The sequence below is a fragment of the Mercenaria mercenaria genome, chromosome 3, assembly GCF_021730395.1.
Source record: "Mercenaria mercenaria strain notata chromosome 3, MADL_Memer_1, whole genome shotgun sequence".
Lineage (NCBI taxonomy): Eukaryota > Metazoa > Mollusca > Bivalvia > Venerida > Veneridae > Mercenaria > Mercenaria mercenaria.
This window is the reverse complement of record NC_069363.1, coordinates 55646498-55664457: the sequence shown is the minus strand read 5'-3', so window position 1 is coordinate 55664457 and position 17960 is coordinate 55646498. Positions and strand designations below refer to the sequence as shown.

At 36.0% G+C, this 17960-nt stretch overlaps 1 protein-coding gene across 7 annotated transcripts in view; it reads right to left on the bottom strand.

The window, feature by feature from the left end:
* Positions 1-17960, bottom strand: part of LOC123525742 (probable splicing factor, arginine/serine-rich 7) — a 45374-nt gene that overhangs the window by 7835 nt on the left and 19579 nt on the right. For 3 of the 7 annotated variants that reach the window (XM_053538627.1, XM_053538629.1, XM_053538630.1), the window contains exons 7-16: positions 17309-17350; positions 16526-16718; positions 10660-10689; positions 9080-9109; positions 6413-6442; positions 4585-4608; positions 4083-4190; positions 3902-3922; positions 2652-2684; positions 1895-2008 (exon numbers count right to left, since the gene is read on the bottom strand). In XM_053538627.1, coding sequence (XP_053394602.1) covers positions 1895-2008; positions 2652-2684; positions 3902-3922; positions 4083-4190; positions 4585-4608; positions 6413-6442; positions 9080-9109; positions 10660-10689; positions 16526-16718; positions 17309-17350 — 625 coding nt within the window. Of the gene's footprint in view, positions 1-166; positions 206-1894; positions 2009-2651; positions 2685-3901; positions 3923-4082; positions 4191-4584; positions 4609-6412; positions 6443-9079; positions 9110-10659; positions 10690-16525; positions 16719-17308; positions 17351-17960 lie in introns of all 7 variants that reach the window. The other 4 variants (XM_053538624.1, XM_053538628.1, XM_053538625.1 and 1 more) reach the window with 3 other exon arrangements.

Sequence of the window (17960 nt, the reverse complement as noted above, 5' to 3'; positions counted from 1 at the left end):
TGAAAAATTCTGCCAAAAAACTCCTGCAAAATAATACCTTTTTCTCGGCACATAAACATGAGTACCTATGTAAGAAACTGTTTAGGAACTTAAGTTCCTTATGATACAATAATAATTAATATCACACAATAAGAAACATAGCATGGACTGTGAGTTTATAATTTACCTTCTATGATTTGAACTGTTTTCAGTAGGTTTGCCAACACTAAATAGACAAAACAAACCTTCATTAATACCTATTACAAAATATATACATGTATGGTAAAAATAACACATGGCATATTAAATGCATTACACTGCAATAATGCAAATATCTTCATGAAAGTGTAACAGTATCCTGTTTAGAAGTTCAATTATATATCCCAGAAAATGTTCTCATTTTTGACTTACATTTAGTGATTTGTACTTTTTTCATTTTCACTGATAGAACCTATGACACAACGAGAATGGTTATCTATGTAACTTCAGATTTACACATCTTTATTTTTGTTTTTGTTGGGTTTAATGCCACACTGACAGTTTTTGGTCATATGGTGACTTTCCAGCTTTTGACGGTGGAGGAAGACCCCAAGTGCCCCTCCAGGTACTACTTAAAGCACAAGCAGGCACCAACCTTCCATATGCCAGCTGGATGGCTTCCTCACATGAAAGAATTTTATGTCCTAAGCAACATTTCAAACCCATAGCAAAGAGGAACAAAGGATTCAAGGTCATCGCCCTTGACCACTCAGTAACCTTGGAGACCCTTAACAAATCTTGAGCCCAGTGAGAACAATAGGCTTCAGACTACCTGATATATGTATCTGTATGAAAAGGTATTGTAAATAATTTCTGTGTGGTTCAACATCCATTATTCTCACTGCATCAATATACTTACTCACTTCAAAGACTATATTACATTTATTATTTGTCTTAAAAATAATATTATATACTTTCAAACTAGCAAAAAGCACACAAAAACTCATCATTTTGAGAATTCAACTCTTCAAATTAGTGCTCCAAAATCATTTGATATACTTCAAACAAAGTTTTTTGCTTTTCAAAGTTCCTTTTACAACTGTTACTGTACAGAGCTAAAAAAAATCCTGTTTACTTAAGCCTCTTATATAAAGAGAACTGATCTCGAGTCATACTTTTGTGAACTACTGTGAGAAACAGCTTAGGTTTTGACAATTCAATCCACTTTTTCTATGTAAGTATGATCCAAACAAAATCTAAACAGCTACATTACCAAGCATGTTTTATATCCTGGCTGTGAAGAGAGTTCAATGTGAAATCAAGCCTCTTGTTTACAAATTTCATGCTGTAGATAAAGTATTTTTCAGACTAGTTTTTACTGCATGTTCTCTGACAGTCGACAGCTATAATTAGCGCCACAAACTGGTAATATATTTGAGATACTAGCTCATGCTGGTTTTTATTCCCATTTTAAATTCTAGTGTGACCAAAATATTACAATTAAAAGAACAACAAAGATACTCTGTCTACAGCACATTCCTTATCCAGTTAGAAGTATCTGTAATGTATATAAACATTAAAACACACAGAAAGAGTTAGGCACCTTTATACACTTTGTTGTCAACTGCTGCACTCCATGTTTCATATTTTTAAGTTCCAAAATTTGTTAAACATTCGGGCCTATTTTACAAAATGCAAACACATCTGATGGTGTTTTAACAAAAAAAAAAACATGTGAATCGTCTATATATATTCTTTAATTCTCACATCATTATTATATGCAATTTTGTTGTTTATTTTTTTCCATTGCAATAAATGAAAAATAAATGCACACATAAAGTTACAGAACAGCTGATCACAAAATGAACAAGTCGGGGGCAAATGTGAAAAGCGAACGTCAAATGAATACATCGTAAGTGTAACAACAACACACTACCTGCTGGATCCTTTGTATGATCCTTCACGTCTCAGCCTCGGGGGTGACGCAGAACGAGAGCGAGACCTCTTCCTGGAACGAGATCTACGCCGGGATCTACTTCTCCTGCGGCTTCTGCAACAATATATATACAATACATTACTACAAGCAAATCTGAATCAATTTTGAACTAGAGATGCTTTTGAGAAAAGCGCATGTCTCCCACAACTGCCCAATGAAAAATGACTAGTTTCTCTGGATGGTCCAGAAGAGTGGATACAATTAGATGGTCTGGACGAATGGATCCAATCAGTAATTCAAAGGCCATAATTCAAAAGTGCCTAAGCGGATTTGGCTAGTTATCGAACTTGGCCGAGGTCTTATGGTCAAACACATTTTGTTCAAGTTTGGTGAAGATCCGATGAGAAATGTTCGACTTAGAGTGCGGACAAGCTTTGTGACAGACACACACACAGACAGACACACACACAGACTGGAGTAAATCAATATGCCTCCCACACCACTGTGTGGTGGGAGACATAAATATCTATCAAGGTTTGCATATCTTTTAAAGCTTTAATACAATGTATTTATAGACTTACAATTTTGTAGCATGACACATACCAGTACAAACAAATATCACATTATACAATACGTTAACTTTAAATTTGTGTTTCTTAACTAGCATTTATTAATCTGGTGAAGGGAATTAATGTCATTTTGCTGAAATACTTTAATACAAGTCCAAAGGAATTTTACAGATACTTAATATATTTACCTTGACCTTCTGGGCCTACTGTGTGACCTCCTCCTGCAAAATAAAATATACCAAATGAATGAAGAACTAATGGATTCATCTAACTTTATTGTAAATCTTCAATACATAAAAATAATACACTAAATACCAGCTTGAAATATTTACTGGGTGCTATTAATCAATCAGACATCCAAATCAATACTGGAGAAGAACTTGGCAGTGAAAAAGAGAAACTACAATCATGAAAGGAATTTATATTCAAAGAATCCTGTGCTAAAATCATTTCAAAGACAAGGTTTTTAGTTGGCATCATGTAGTTTCTTGCCAAATCAAAGTTCACAAAACAAGTGTTTCCCCAATAGACTTACATGCATTTCCAATTTTAATTAATAGTGACATCTAGGAGTACAGTGATATCTATTTAAGGAAACTTCAGTTTTTGTTGTATTTAGAGCCAGTCTGAGTCACACAGACAATTTAGGTCATATGGTAGCTTTTCCAACTTTTGATAGCGAAGGAAGACCCAAGTTGTCCCTGATGATAATAATTTTCATCATGGGCAAGCACCTGGGTAGAATCACTGACCTTCCAAAAGCCAGTTGGAAGGCTTCCTCACATGAAGAATTCTACACCCAAAGTGAGGTTTCAACCCCACACTGGTGAGGGGCAGCGATCTTAACCACTTTGCTACAAGGGCACCTCTAGAAACTATCTACTGTTAATTCCTAATACACAGTGGTATAAAATCACATGAGCTTGTAATATATAAGCATTTTCATTTAAATTATTTAAGCATATAAACTTTTCCAGCAATTTTTCCTTCAATTTACCACTGACACCAAGAGTTTTCAAAATTGTTACCTTCTTTTTAATACTTTAAAATAAGTTTTTGTAAGAAATACTGAAAGCTAAAATATACAGACAAGAAAATGTATTATCCTTCTATTAAAATTGTTTATTTTATTCATGCTAGTAAAGTATAGAATCTGCTGAAAATATATATACACTTTATTTCAGATGTTAGATGCTTTTTAAAATTCTATAATATTTCTACTGAAAAAAGACAAAAATCAATATTCATTTAAGATCAACCAATTCTGCTTCTAGCTTTGGCTATTCACCATTTACATGTATTTGAATCTGCATCATTCTTTACTTCTATGAACATATTTTCTTTAAAAAGGCAATAAAAAACATTTTTTAAATTGTGCCTTCAGCACTGGCCATGAAAACCTGGTATCAACACCCCATCATGTTTTAAATATACTGACCTGACCACCTTGTTCTTTGACCTTTTAACAAAAGATAAAAATAGTGATAAGACTTTTCATTTGAAGACTTTTAAAATTACATGTACAAAATAAAAGCTAAATTACAGACACATTTATGAAATAAATTCTTATCTTAAAAATAAAATTCATAATAAAGGAACAGATTACAAGTGGTTTTTACCTTGACCTGGATCTTCTTCTCCTCGACCTAGACCTTGACCTTCTTCTTCTGGATCGTGACCTTGACCTTCCGCTTCGTTTTCTTGATGATGACCTTGACCTTTTCCTCCTAAAATATTCAAAAATACTAATAACTACATCAATACCACACCAAAGCAGTACACTCTAGTAATACTGAATTCAGTTACTCATTTGTTACTATGTTACTCATTTTGCTATGATCAACCATTTTCAGCAGAACTTTAACTACAACAGTTACTAACAGTGTAAAATTATCTTTCTACAAAATTAAACTAAATCAAGTTTGAAAAATCTGCTTACTGGGAAGACCATAAAGTAAAGCTTTAATCAGATGCAATGTACATTTTCTACACAAACCTTTAACCAAATGCAATGTATAAGTCTGATAATACTTGTAGCCACAAGGAAATATTTACAGTAGATTAAATATAAGTATCTATGACAATAAAGATATCCAACAAAAAAGAATTTGAATTTCTTACCCAGTGCCTGGTCCGCCGGGCATTCTGTAACAAAAGAAACATACAATTTTAAGTCATATACCTAGCCAGATATACACTGTTCACTGTATTACCATTATTGGAATTTGATTTCACAAAGAAACTGTTAACTTAAAGGATGTCCTTGTAATGACTGACCCCTTCCTGACCTGACCGGGAATTAAATTTCAAATTTTTTTAAAGTTAAGGTAAAAGTTATAGTTTTAAGTTCTGATCCTAGCGCAAAACATATCAGGCTATAAAATTAACCAGATTTTAAAAGGAAACTAATAACTTTGTTTTTTGACATTCATACTAATCCAACTGGCCACTTTACTATGCAACTTGTGGGGAACTAGTTTCAGAATTATTTAAGTTGCTCGAGACCCAAGATGTATTTTCTAAGATAAAAGATATACCACCTTTAGTACAGAAACTAAACATCTATAGCCCATATTTAAGCATAATTAATTTCATTACAAAACTAGATATTTTATTTCTCATGTTAAGTAAATAAACACATAGTCAAAACTACAGGCTTTTGGTCCTTTGCAACACCAGCAAATGAGCCGCACCATGAGAAAACCAACATAGTGTGTTTTGCGACCAGCATGGATCCAGACTGCGCATCCGCGCAGTCTGGTCAGGATACATGCTATTCGCCAACGGTTTTTCTGATTGCAATAGGCTTTGAAAGCGAACAGCATGGATCCTGACCAGACTGCGAAGATGCGCAGGCTGGTCTGGATCCATGTTGGTCGCAAATGCACTATGTTGGTTTTCTCATGGTGCGGCACAAATAGATTTTTCTATTGACTGAAAACCTGTTTAGTAAGTGTTATAATAAATATTATAACATTTATAAACAAGGCAGTCTGAAAGACAGCTAAATCCCCCGCCACTGCTATGGATAGTGAAAGGGTAAAACCTTTGATTTTAGCTGTGACTTTGACCTTGAACTGACATGGCTGACTCATAAATTCTGCACAACGTCTTGATGAGGTGATCATTTGACCAAAGTTTCATGAAAATCCTTCAAGGGGTTTAGGAGATACAGAGCTGAAACCTTTGACCTTCAGTTGTGACCTTGACCTTGAGTTGACATGGCTGACTCATGAGTTCTTGATGAGGTGATCATTTGACCAAAGTTTGATTTTTATAAAATTCCTTCAAGGGGTTTAGGAAATATAGAGAGGACACGAAATGGAAGGCTCAAACCTTTGACCTTCAGTTGTGACCTTGACCTTGAGCAGACATGACTCATAAGTTCTCCACATCGCCTTGATGAGGTGATTGTTTGACCCAAGTTTGATGAAAATCCTTCAAGGGGTTTAGGAGATATAGAGCAGACACAAAGTGGAAGGTTCAAACCTTTGACCCTAAGTTGTGACCTTGACCTTGAGCCGGCACGACTGACTCATGGTTCTGCATATCGTCTTGATGAGGTGATCATTTGACCTAAGTTTTATAAAATTCCTTCAAGGGGTTTAAGAGATATAGAGCGGACACAAAATGGAAGGCTCAAACCTTTGACCTTGAGTTGTGACCTTGACCTTCAGCCGGCATGGCTGACTCATGGGTTCTGCACATCGTCTTGATGAGGTGATCATTTGACCTTTTGTTACGGACGGAAGGACGGACGGAAAGACGGACAGACGGACGGAAGGACGGATGGACGCAGACCATTCCTATAATCCCTCCGCCACGGCGGGGGATTAATGACACCATTTTCAAACCACGGTTAAGATGAAACAGTTTGTTTGAACCTATATATATTGACAACTAGAAAGAATTTGTATGCTAATGTATTAATGTATTTAAACATGCATACCCAGGCCCTGGCTTCTTCAGTCCACTTATCCTGAAACAAGAATGTTGTAATTAGTTTTCAACTTCAATGCATATAAACTTTTCAAAACTGAATCACATCAAAATGTTCTACGCCTGAACCCATACAGAAAATACTACAAATTCACATTTTATATACCTTCTGTATTTTTACTTATGTCTGAAATTAATTTTGTGAATACGAAAAACAGGACATAAGAACATCTTAACAACATGACTTGGAAGAAATCAATTTTAAAATGTGTGGACTATGATCCATTTAATACCAAAGCAATATATTCCATGCAAAATGAAAGTAAACATTTAGCTGCAAAAATACATTTCCCTACAGTTTAACATCATGTCATATATAAAAGAGTACACAATAAAAAGTACAAACATTAAAACTTAAGATAACAAAAAATGTGACAAGACTGTTCAACGACATTTCTATACAATAGAGATAATTTCAATATACATGTATTTATAATTGAACTAGTCTTTTTATCCATTTAGCATTTAGTAGACATTTTTTTGTCGAAGATGGGAGTTGCTACAGTTTTACTTGTAGAACCATAAATAGGTTACAGATAACTTTATACAGAGCCTCTAAAAAATTATGTTATGGCTTTCACTTCCCTGTGCTCCATTACAGCAAAGCTTAATTTCATTAGAAAGTCAATAAATTACCTATAACCTACAAATAAAGGACTAAGGCATACCATCTTCTATAATGACTTCAAATGTTTCAGGTAAAAATATTCCTCACTATAAACAAGTTTTCCTAATTAAATTGAAACTCATATCAACTACAACGAAACATCACTCACTCGAGCATCTGTGGCTTGCGGTGCCTAGCTTACTCGAGCAATTTATATGGTACCAGCCATTTTCTTTATATTTTCTTTTTTTGTTGGGTTTAACATCACATCAACACAATTAAAGGTCATATGCCAACTTTCCAGCTTTTGATGGTGGAGGAAGACCCCAGGTGCCCCTCCATGTGTTATTTCATCACAGACGGGCACCCAGGTAGAACCACTAACCTTCCATAAGCCAGCTGGATGACTTCCTTACATGAAGAATTCAACCCCCCGAGTGAGGCTCAAACCTACATCTGTGAGAGGCAAATGATTTGAAGTCAGTGACCTTAACCACTCAACCATGGAGGCCCCTTATATTTTCTATATGAAATTACCATGGTTGGACCGGGAACTAATAACTCGAATGATTCAATACTTGCTGATGTTAGTCTACTCTAAAACAAAGTGAATAAAAGCAACTTATTGGATTTAGAAGCAATTAACAGTCACAACAATTCACTGACTGATAAGTTTAAGCGAACAGACCTAAAAAGAGGTGCTCCATTTAGCACAAAGTACAGTAACAATGCTTTCAATCAATTTCAAGTTTTAGCAGAAATGTTCTACATTGTAGGTGCCCATGCATATGCTTACATTCTATCCTGTCAACAAGTGTACATATTTTTACAGAATCTGATTATGCACTAAGCAGGCCTACTAACATGAAATGCACGCTAAAATGATGTATCATTTACCTTATTGTCTTTGCTATAACATACACTACCAGTATATTTATTTATTTTGTTGGGTTTAACGTCGCACCAACACAATTTTAGGTCATATGGCGACTTTCCAGCTTTGATTGTGGTGGAAGACCCCAGGTGCCCCTCCGTGCATTATTTCATCATGAGCGGGCACCTGGGTAGAACCACCGACCTTCGTAAGCCAGCTGGATGGCCTCCTCACATGAAGAATTCAATGCCACAAGTGAGGCTTGAACCCACACCGGGGCAAGTGATTTGAAGTAGCGACCTTAACCACTCGGCCACGGAGGCCCCTTACACTACCAGTATAACCAGTGTAACATCTAAAGACCAAATAGCTTCAGTGGTAGAAAAAGAGAATTTTTCATTCTTCATTATAGGTATATACTAACTTTAAACATTTAGGTGCTAAATGCATTCTTATGTTTCACAAGAATGGATAGTTAAAGTGAAACAAGAGCTCAACTGTTCAAAAATATATGCCAATGGAGAAGACAAAACAGTAGAAAATAGTGGTTATAACCGAAATTCATTAGCAGAGAGGTGGGTGGGAGCTTGTGTTTGGTATTTGACCACAAGTGACATGGAAATTCTATGAAAACCAGGGATTTTTTTTTTTTCGAAACAGTTTCTATTTTTAGTAACTGTAACCTTGACCTAACAGTAACCATGTTCATAGTGGTCACAGAAACATTCCCCCAACCTTTCCGTCCTATTAAGCTACCTAGATATCAATTATCCTTATTCTTTGAATAGCTGAGCTAAAAACTTTTGTGTATCTTCAAAGTTATGCTCCAACAAAATGCATAATCAAATGTCAATAAAATTGCAAAGTAAATTGTAAGCATTACACCTTTATTAACAATACAAGGCATAAATGATTACAAAAGCAAACAATTTACAACTATATATGACGTAAAAACATCTCATAACCAAATATCTAAAACTTAATTGAAACATACCTTGACACGTACCTTTCAATGTAGCAACCAAAAAATGAATAAAGCTCTGTGCAAATGATGAGTAGATAAACAATACACTCCGGTGGGGTTGCAACTTTTGAAAGATTTACATTATATACTTTGACTATACTGCAATACATACCCAAACACCGGAACAGGTACTTCCGTCTTTCTACTCATGCAAAATATTCAATTAAACATGAATTAAAGACAAAAATTAACTTCAAAACTGATTAACAAGGTGGACCAAAATAGTCTTGATTTAGAGTCTTAAGCAGAATATTTAAGGTGATTGAGTTGGTAGTCATAAGAATCATATACTTAGAGCAACAGATAATAAAACAGATCAGCAATAAGTGGTATGGTTAATTACCAACACAAAGACCAAAGACAAATGGACTTCAAACAAATATATATCCCATTCCTAAATCAATGCTCAGATATGAACGCAGGGAATACCGATTCCATCATGACACATTAACTAAAATTCTTAATAAAATCTGTAAAAAGATCCTTTGGAAGCATAGAATGCAACCAAGCAAAATAATAGCAGACTCGGTTTCACTGAGTCTGTTCATGAGAGGTAAAGGAAAATGCAACACCTCTCACGCCCTCTAGCACCGGCTTAAGCAGAATTCTATTACAAAGATATTGAATGGACTCCATGATCCCAAAGGACCAGAAAATATAACAACACTGAATCCAAGTAAAACAACATGTCGTAAGGTTTTTAGGCATATTTTCAATGACGATGTATCATATGCACACAAAAACTTTCTGGCTGCCTGAGGAAATTAAAACACACCTGCCCTACTGCATCCCTTTGAAAACTATTTAAACAAAACCACCAAGACATCTGCTATTTATTTCACAGATCAGACAAGCAATTAAAAACTAAAATAAGTACTATTTAAACTGCGTGTTACCCAGACAAGCTGACAAAAGATACTCATAGGATGTTACAGATCATACTTGAAAACAAAAAACATCTGCTAGTCCAGCAAAAGAAAGTTTTTTTTGTTCAAACTTTGTATATGAACACAGTGTCACGTTAGTAACAGAATTATGAAGAAAAAAAATCGAAGGTCACCATACTTGTTCAGGATTCTGCCCTTGATTATGCAAAATTTAAGAAAAATCCAGTTTTAAGGGCAGATAACTCCTAAACAAGCACGGTACCCTTATGATTGTTTTTGCATTTTTCTGTTTCTAACATGAAACTGTGTTCATATACAAAGTTTGAACAAATTCTATTATTGGGAAATTTTTGCCCCATCTCTCATACAAGAAACTGCAGCAAGTGTCTTTAAAGTTCCTGTTATTTCTGATCATAACCACCACCTTACCTAAACTCTCATCAGTTTAGCTCCGAACATAAAGAAAACACAGTACAAAAGAACTGTATGGTCAATGACACCAGCCATGGAAGTCGCAAATAAACATATACTGTTTGATAACACAAAACTGAAATTTATCCTCTGCCTACAACGCATTTTACAGTCTCTGTACTATGTGGGTGTTAACCTACCTACCTAGTTCTGGCTACCATAACTTAACTGATGCAATTTTTATTTTCTGATGGTCACACATAGATCCATACACAGTGTTTAGACATCACTGATGCTGATAACTTTTAGCAACTAGTACTACCTTGCCACTGTAAAGGTTTAAAATATTAAGCCTATTCTACGATTTAGAGCAGGAGCAATTTAATAAACATACCCAATAACAGCTTTAGCAGCCTCTGCAGTCCTGTCAAAGAAAAGTAAAATAGCTTTAAAATTTGAAAATTTGTATTCAAATTAGAATTTTATGAGTAAATAATACCTACCTGACATTACCGTAAGGATTATTCCGTTCGGCACGGCTTTTAACCCGCTCTAAACCGGAAGTAAAAAACTTGACCTTCACGGTCAAATGTACTTCCGTTAGAAGCACCATGCTTCAGTTTCCTTGTAGGCGTAAACAAGTCGCCTGGAAACAAGATATTAATGGGGAGGATGGGAGGGTAAATGTAATGTCAGGTAGGTATTATTTACTCATAAAATTCTAATTTGAATACAAATTTTCAAATTTCATTTCGTAAATAACCTACCTGACATTACCGTAAGGATTTTCTAGATTCCAAAGCAATGTCATGGGAGGAGGGAAATTTGTTTCCAACCCCAAAAACATCTGAATCATATAAAATAAGTATTAAACAACAGATAAATTAAGTTATTTACCTGAATTAATCTTCATCTGTACTCTACAGTTTATATGGACATCGAAGAATAAAACACCATGCTCTTCCCACTATTTACATCTACTATACAACAGTTACTGTAATATCCCCTATATACATGTCTGTAATCCTAAGTTAACTGGTTTTAATAAAACACTGTTCAAAATCCAGGCAACCCGCCGGAAGAGATAACACAGAAAAAGTTTATTTAAACTTCCAAATAATTAACATTAACTTGTTTTAAATAATGTTTCACAAATGTGGTCTCTTTTGACCAATCCGCTGACTCCATAATTTGCTGAAAAGATGCTCCTTTAAAAATTGCCCACGAAGGTCCTATACTCCGTGTAGAATGTCCAGTTACACAACCCACTGACTTATTGGACTTTTTATAACAGTATCTAATAGTACTAGTATATCCATCTAGATATTGTCTGGGATGAAACTGGCTTATGAGGTTTGTTGATTGCCAAGAATAATTTCAAAGAAACGTCTGATTCACTACGAAACTTTTCAGTTTTCATTAAGTAATATGTCAGAGCTCTTTTGGGATCCACAAATTTATCTCTTGTGAATGCAGGTATGAAAATTGACCTTTTTATATGACTGGGTCTATCAGTCTTGGATAAACCAGTTCTAAGAAATGTGACACCTTTCTTCTGTATATTTACATTTTGTTCTCCAAGCTGTAAAGATTGTAGGTCACTGCATCTCTGGAAAGTGGTGACAGCGATCAAAAAACAGGTTTTCCAAGTAACAAATTTCAAAGCAGCATCCTTCATAGGTTCGAATGGAGCCCGTCTCAAACAACCTAAAACGAGAGGTAAATCCCATTCGGGTATTAGTTTTTTTATGGGTGGTCCTTGATTGAAAATACCTTTTAGTAGACGAATAATACAAGGATGCTGACCTACAGGTTTTCCCTCAATTGAGGTAACACTGAAGATAACATGGATCTGTACCCATTAATTGTCCTATATTTTAAACCTTTGTCAAAAAATAGAAAGGACAAGAAATCTGCACAATCAGTTAAAGTTGCTGCATACGTATCAACCTGTTGTTGACTACACCAACTACTGAACAGTCTGAATTTGCAGCGATAATCTTTCTGGGTTCCCTTTCTCCAGGAGGAGGCCAGTAAATTTCTAGTTTGTTTTGAAAACCCCTTTGATAACAAGTTTCTGTCGATAACAGCCATGCAGTCAGACTGAGAGTTTGTGGGTTTGGATGTACAAGTTTGTTCACCCCTTGAAACAATAGGTCTTTCCTGCATGGCAGTCTGACTGGTTGTGCAATCAGTAACTGTAACAGTTGGGGAAACCAAAACTGTCTTGGCCAACAGGGGGCAATCAAGATTAGTCTGCAATTCATTTGACACTGAAAATGTGACAATACCCTGGGAATCAACTGGACTGGGGGGAATGCATAAGCAAACATGTTCATCCAGGATATTGACAGGGCATCCACTGCAAATGCCTGATGATGTGCGGTCCAAGAACAAAACACTGGTGTTTGTTTGTTTTGTGCTGTTGCAAATGAATCTATCTGAGGTGCCCCCAGAGTGTTGAAAATCTGAAACACTACTGTTTTGTTCAAGCACCACTCGGTTTCTCGGACTAAGTTCCGACTCAAAGCATCTGCTAGAGTGTTCAAACTCCCCTTTACAAAGGCTGCTTTCAGCTTGATATTGTTCTGTAGAGCTAAATTCCATAGCTTCCAGTCAGACGACACAACTGTTGAGATTTGGTACCCCCCTGTTTGTTTATGTACTGGATAACAGTCGTGTTGTCTGATCTGATCAGAACATTCTGGTTCCGTAATTTCGGCAAGAAATGTTCCACTGTATGAATACAGCTTTCATTTCCAGACAATTTATGTGTAGCAACCTCCAATCGGAGACCAACGGCCTTGCACTGTACAACGGTTCATGTGACCACCCCACCCCCATGTCGAGCTTGCATCTGTCGTAATTGTGACTGGAAATAACTCTGTCACAAGTGTGCGACCCCTCAAAATGTTCTGATCCTGTAACCACCATTCTAAATGTTTCAACAGGTCTGGTGTAACAGGAATCTGGTATGACAAAGCCATTCTGGAGGGACTCCAGTTGTTCAACGAATGAAGTTGGAGTGGTCTCATGAACAGACGAGCATTGGGTATAAGTTCTAGGCAAGATGCTATCCGACCCAATAAAATAAGGAAATGTCTTGCAGTTGCTTGCCCTTGTATTATACTGAGAACTGCTTTTTTTAAGTTTACTATTCTCTCTTGAGTAGGGTACACTAATCCATGATTTAGTAGAAATAGGCAGCCTATGAATGTTGGATTCTGAACAGGATTCAATTGAGATTTGGTTTTGTTTATCATGAACCCCAGCTGAAAAAGTGTATTGAGAATTACAGTTCTGTCCTGTAATAACCTTTCTCTGCTTTGTTTCAGAGCTAGCCAGTCGTCCAGATAATTTGACAGTATTATTGCATGTTTGCGTAAATGTGCTGTTACAACTGAAACTATTTTTGTAAAAATTCTCGGAGCTGAAGTTGGTCCGAAGCAGAGAGCTCGGAACTGATAGATTTTGTTTTGAAAAGCGAAACGAAGGTATTTTCTGTGATTTTTGCAAATTTTTATGTGAAAATAGGCATCTTTCAGATCTAGATTTATACTCCAGCTGCCTTTTTCTACTAAATGCAAAACCTTTTGAATTGTCTCCATTTTGAAATGTAATTTCCGGAGATACCTGTTTAGAGGTTTCAAGTTGATGACTGGTCTCATTTCCCCATTTTTCTTCGGGACAAGAAATAATGTGCTGTAAAAACCTTCTTTTGCATGGTTCATTTTTACTCTTTGAATGACATTTTTTTGTAAAAGCTTGTCTATTTCTTCTTTTATGAAGGGAATATGGTTTGAAGGCACTTTTGTAGTTTTGATGCCCGAAAAAGAAGGTTTCTTTAAAAATTCCAGTTTGTAACCGTTTTTTATTACATCTAGTACCCATTTGTCTTGAGTAATTTGTTCCCATGCTGGTAGAAAAATGAGACAGTCGACCCCCAACAGGAATCTCCGGATGTTTTGCTATAGTACATACCTTGTCATTGTTCATCTGCTTTTCCCAGTCTTCCTTTAGTGGCGGTACTCTGGGAAGATCTCTTAAAGTGGGGAAAGCTAGATCTTTTCTGTTTGTGACTGAACTTGTCTTGATCTCTGGATACCTTGGGGATCCGAAAATTGTTAAAAGTACGGTCTGCAGTGCTAGATGTTGCTGCAGTATTATGACGTTGTTCCAATCTAGGTCTTTTAAAAGTATGATCCTGAGCTGGTATAGCACCTTGTTTTCGTTTAAGATCTCTCCTTTTTATATCTGGAACAATGTCTTCTATTTGTTTCTTTTTCTCTTTCCTACTTTTCAGAAAGGTTTCAAAGTCTGGACCAAAAACACCTTTTCCTGACAGAGGGAGATTGGCCAGCTCATTAGCATCGTCTAATTCAAAAAGTGCAGAATCGGTCATGGCTACAGTGCGACGAATAACATGGTGAAAAGCACCAGACCTTCCCATTTGATCTAGGGATTTAGTTGTCATTGCGAATATATCCTTGACTTGCTTCATAGCCTTTTCTTTGTCAAAGGAATCATCTTGAAACTGTTGAAGTAATGTAGCAAGACTCTGTTGAATATAATGTAGTCATCACGATGCCTAGCCTAGCAGCTTGTTGACCTTTATATGCTATTTGTTTCCACTTTTTTACAAGGCTGAGTAACTAAAGACCTTGAACGAGATTTACTGAATGAGGCCTAGATCCATGCCGTTTAACTAAACAACTTTCAATAAGGGTGTCTAGTGGTGGCACCTGAAGAAATTCATTGGTTTCTTCATCAACTGGAAAAAGTTCAAAGTTTTCTTCTGCAAATGAAGATAAATATCTAGGTGTCTTTGACCTAAAACTGTTTTCTATCACTTCCTTTTGCGAAGCATCGAGTGAAATGCCCTCTTGTTTGACATTTTTCTTGATTGTAGCATCTTCGCCAAACAAATCAAACAAGCACTTTTTATTTGTTTGTGATAACTGTTGATTGTCATCAGAAATTTCTTCTGTGAACATATTGTCATTTTTAGACCGTACTGACAGCGCATCATCATTTTCACATGAGTTATTTGATGAAGCATATGAATCACTGTCTTCAGAATGATCTGAAAAATGTTTCCGTCTGTGTGACGAAACTTTCTTTTTCTGTCTGTGTGACAGAGACTGTTTTTTCTGTCTGTGTGACGAGAAATCATCCTGTCTGTGTGACGGGGAAGAAACTGGAGACAATGACCGTCTGTGTGATCGGTCATTCTGTCTGTGTGAAGGGGAAGAATCTGGAGACACTGACCGTCTGTGTGATTGGTCAGATTTCAAACTTTTAATCAAATCTGCTAGACCTTCCACAGTCTTATTGACATTGGCAATTATTACTGTCTAAACATTCAAACGACCATCCATATTGCCAAATTTTTTCATTCCATTCCGCTTCTAAAATATCATAGCGAGAACGACGCTTACCTTTATTACCAGTGGAAGGTGTACCGAATTTGTTTCCGAATGAGAAACGTCCGAAATGTGTTCATCTTCGGAGGCAATATCCATCCGAGAACGTTTGACCTCTAACTCGGTCATTCCCAGACACGAAACATTCACTATCCTCAAACAACAAACTTTAAAAAAAAAAGTTAATACTAAGAGCGAGTAGAAAAACGTCCGACTTGTTTGCGCCGAAAGAGAAAACTGAAGCATGGTGCTTCTAACGGAAGTACATTTGACCGTGAAGGTCAAGTTTTTTACTTCCGGTTTAGAGCGGGTTAAAAGCCGTGCCGAACGGAATAATCCTTACGGTAATGTCAGGTAGGTTATTTACGAAATGAAATTTGTCACAATATAAACAATAATTCAAAAATATTATCACATTGTTAACAGACCTAAATATGATGTGCTAGTTTGAACAACTTCCATAGAAGAAGAAACGGCTATGTCTCTTACAAAACAAGATAGAAGAAAACAAGATAGAAGGGACTGTCATATGATAGGATCACTAATATAAAACATGGTAACTCAAGGAAAAAGCAAAACAAATCCATAGTTACTGTTGGAAAAAAAAAAAAAAAAAGAATTTCTGTAATATTTTCAAGGACATGTTTTATTGCTGAAGTAGGTAGAATTTGCAGTGGGGAACTGGAGGCCCTATTCAGAACAGAAAGTAGCTGGGGTTTCAGACTACTACAGCAGGGAGATATACCTGTTCCTAGGCCCTAAATGAAACCCATTTGTTTAGCATCATACAGTATGCAAACGTTTTAAGTTATCTGAGTTTATTTGTACTGCCTTTACCTAGAACTTGACCTCTTTTTCCTTGATCCTGACCTTGACCTCTTTCGAGACCTTGATCTTCTCCGTGATCTCGACCTGCGCCTCGAACGTGATCTATGATGACGAGACCTAGATCTACTCCTCCGTCTTGATCTAGAACGAGTTCGCCTTCGTCTTGAACGTGACCTAGACCTTGATCGACTCCTGCCAAAGCCTGCAACAGAACAGAACAATATTTTTTTCACTTCAGTTGGCAAAATAGTAAAAATATGCAAATCAACAAACTTGATGATACTTTTGGTATTTTTAAAAGAAAGTTGTTTTATGCCCAGACTTATAGTGGCTTAGAAAATGACAACTTTTCTACACAAATACTGGTTACATCCCGATTAATAAATGAGCAAAATCTGTTCCTTTTTATAAGTTGGTAAGTCTTTTACAGGAAGTTAAAATTTTGATCAAACTTTGTATCAGAAATTATAACAATCTTTTGTGATTTACCAAGAACAATAAATTAACCCTTAGCCTGCTAAATTTCTAGAATGGACTGGTCCATCATTCAATTTAGGCAATACCATTTATTATTCGAAGGGGTGTTCACTGAAAATTTACTGACGGATGTGCATGCTGATCTTGGTCTGCACTGGTCGCAAAGGCAGAATCACTTGCCGCCAGCAGGCTAAAGTTTAAAGAAATTAGTCTAATTTTTCCACTCTGTGACTGTAGTCACCATGGTGCAATCCTGAATAATCCAGCAGAACTGGTTATTTCTTAAATTAAATGTTTTTTCTTGTAGATACTTACTTGAAGCTAGTTTTGACACTTCTTTATCAATGTTCAAGTCACCTGTAGTGTAAAATGAAAATCATTGCAACTTAACCCTGTTTTCAAATACTGGCCTTTTTTCTAGTATGATCCGGTCTATTTTTATGTAATGGTCAATACTGCCCTCATTTCTATTCACCTTTTTCTGAGGAACAATCTGATTTATTCAGAAACGAGACCAAAAATGTTTTTGAATTTTCTATTACATTATTATGAGATAGAGAAAAATGACGAATAACTTCTGGTATAAATTTCATGATAATGCTATGTACATTTTATTTAAAACGTGCAAAAAGAACAAAATATAATAGGGTTATTATCACAGTATCTTGTATTTGGCTTGAGTGGATTTTACCAGGCCTCGATCCCGTGAGACGTTTGTGCTCTGGTCTGGAAAAATCCATGACAGCCAAAATCATTGCAGATCACAGTACTGCCTTAATGACCTTTTATTATACATATATACCCATTCCTACTGTTATATCAGTCCAAATGGGCAACAGTTTTAGACAAATAAGGCTGAAGACTTGTTTAAGACAGTAAACTTTTTGACCCATGGAATGTAGCAACTAAAACATGTAGTTCCACCAGTAACTATTTTTCCGTATCCAATGGTTGGATACAGGGTTTT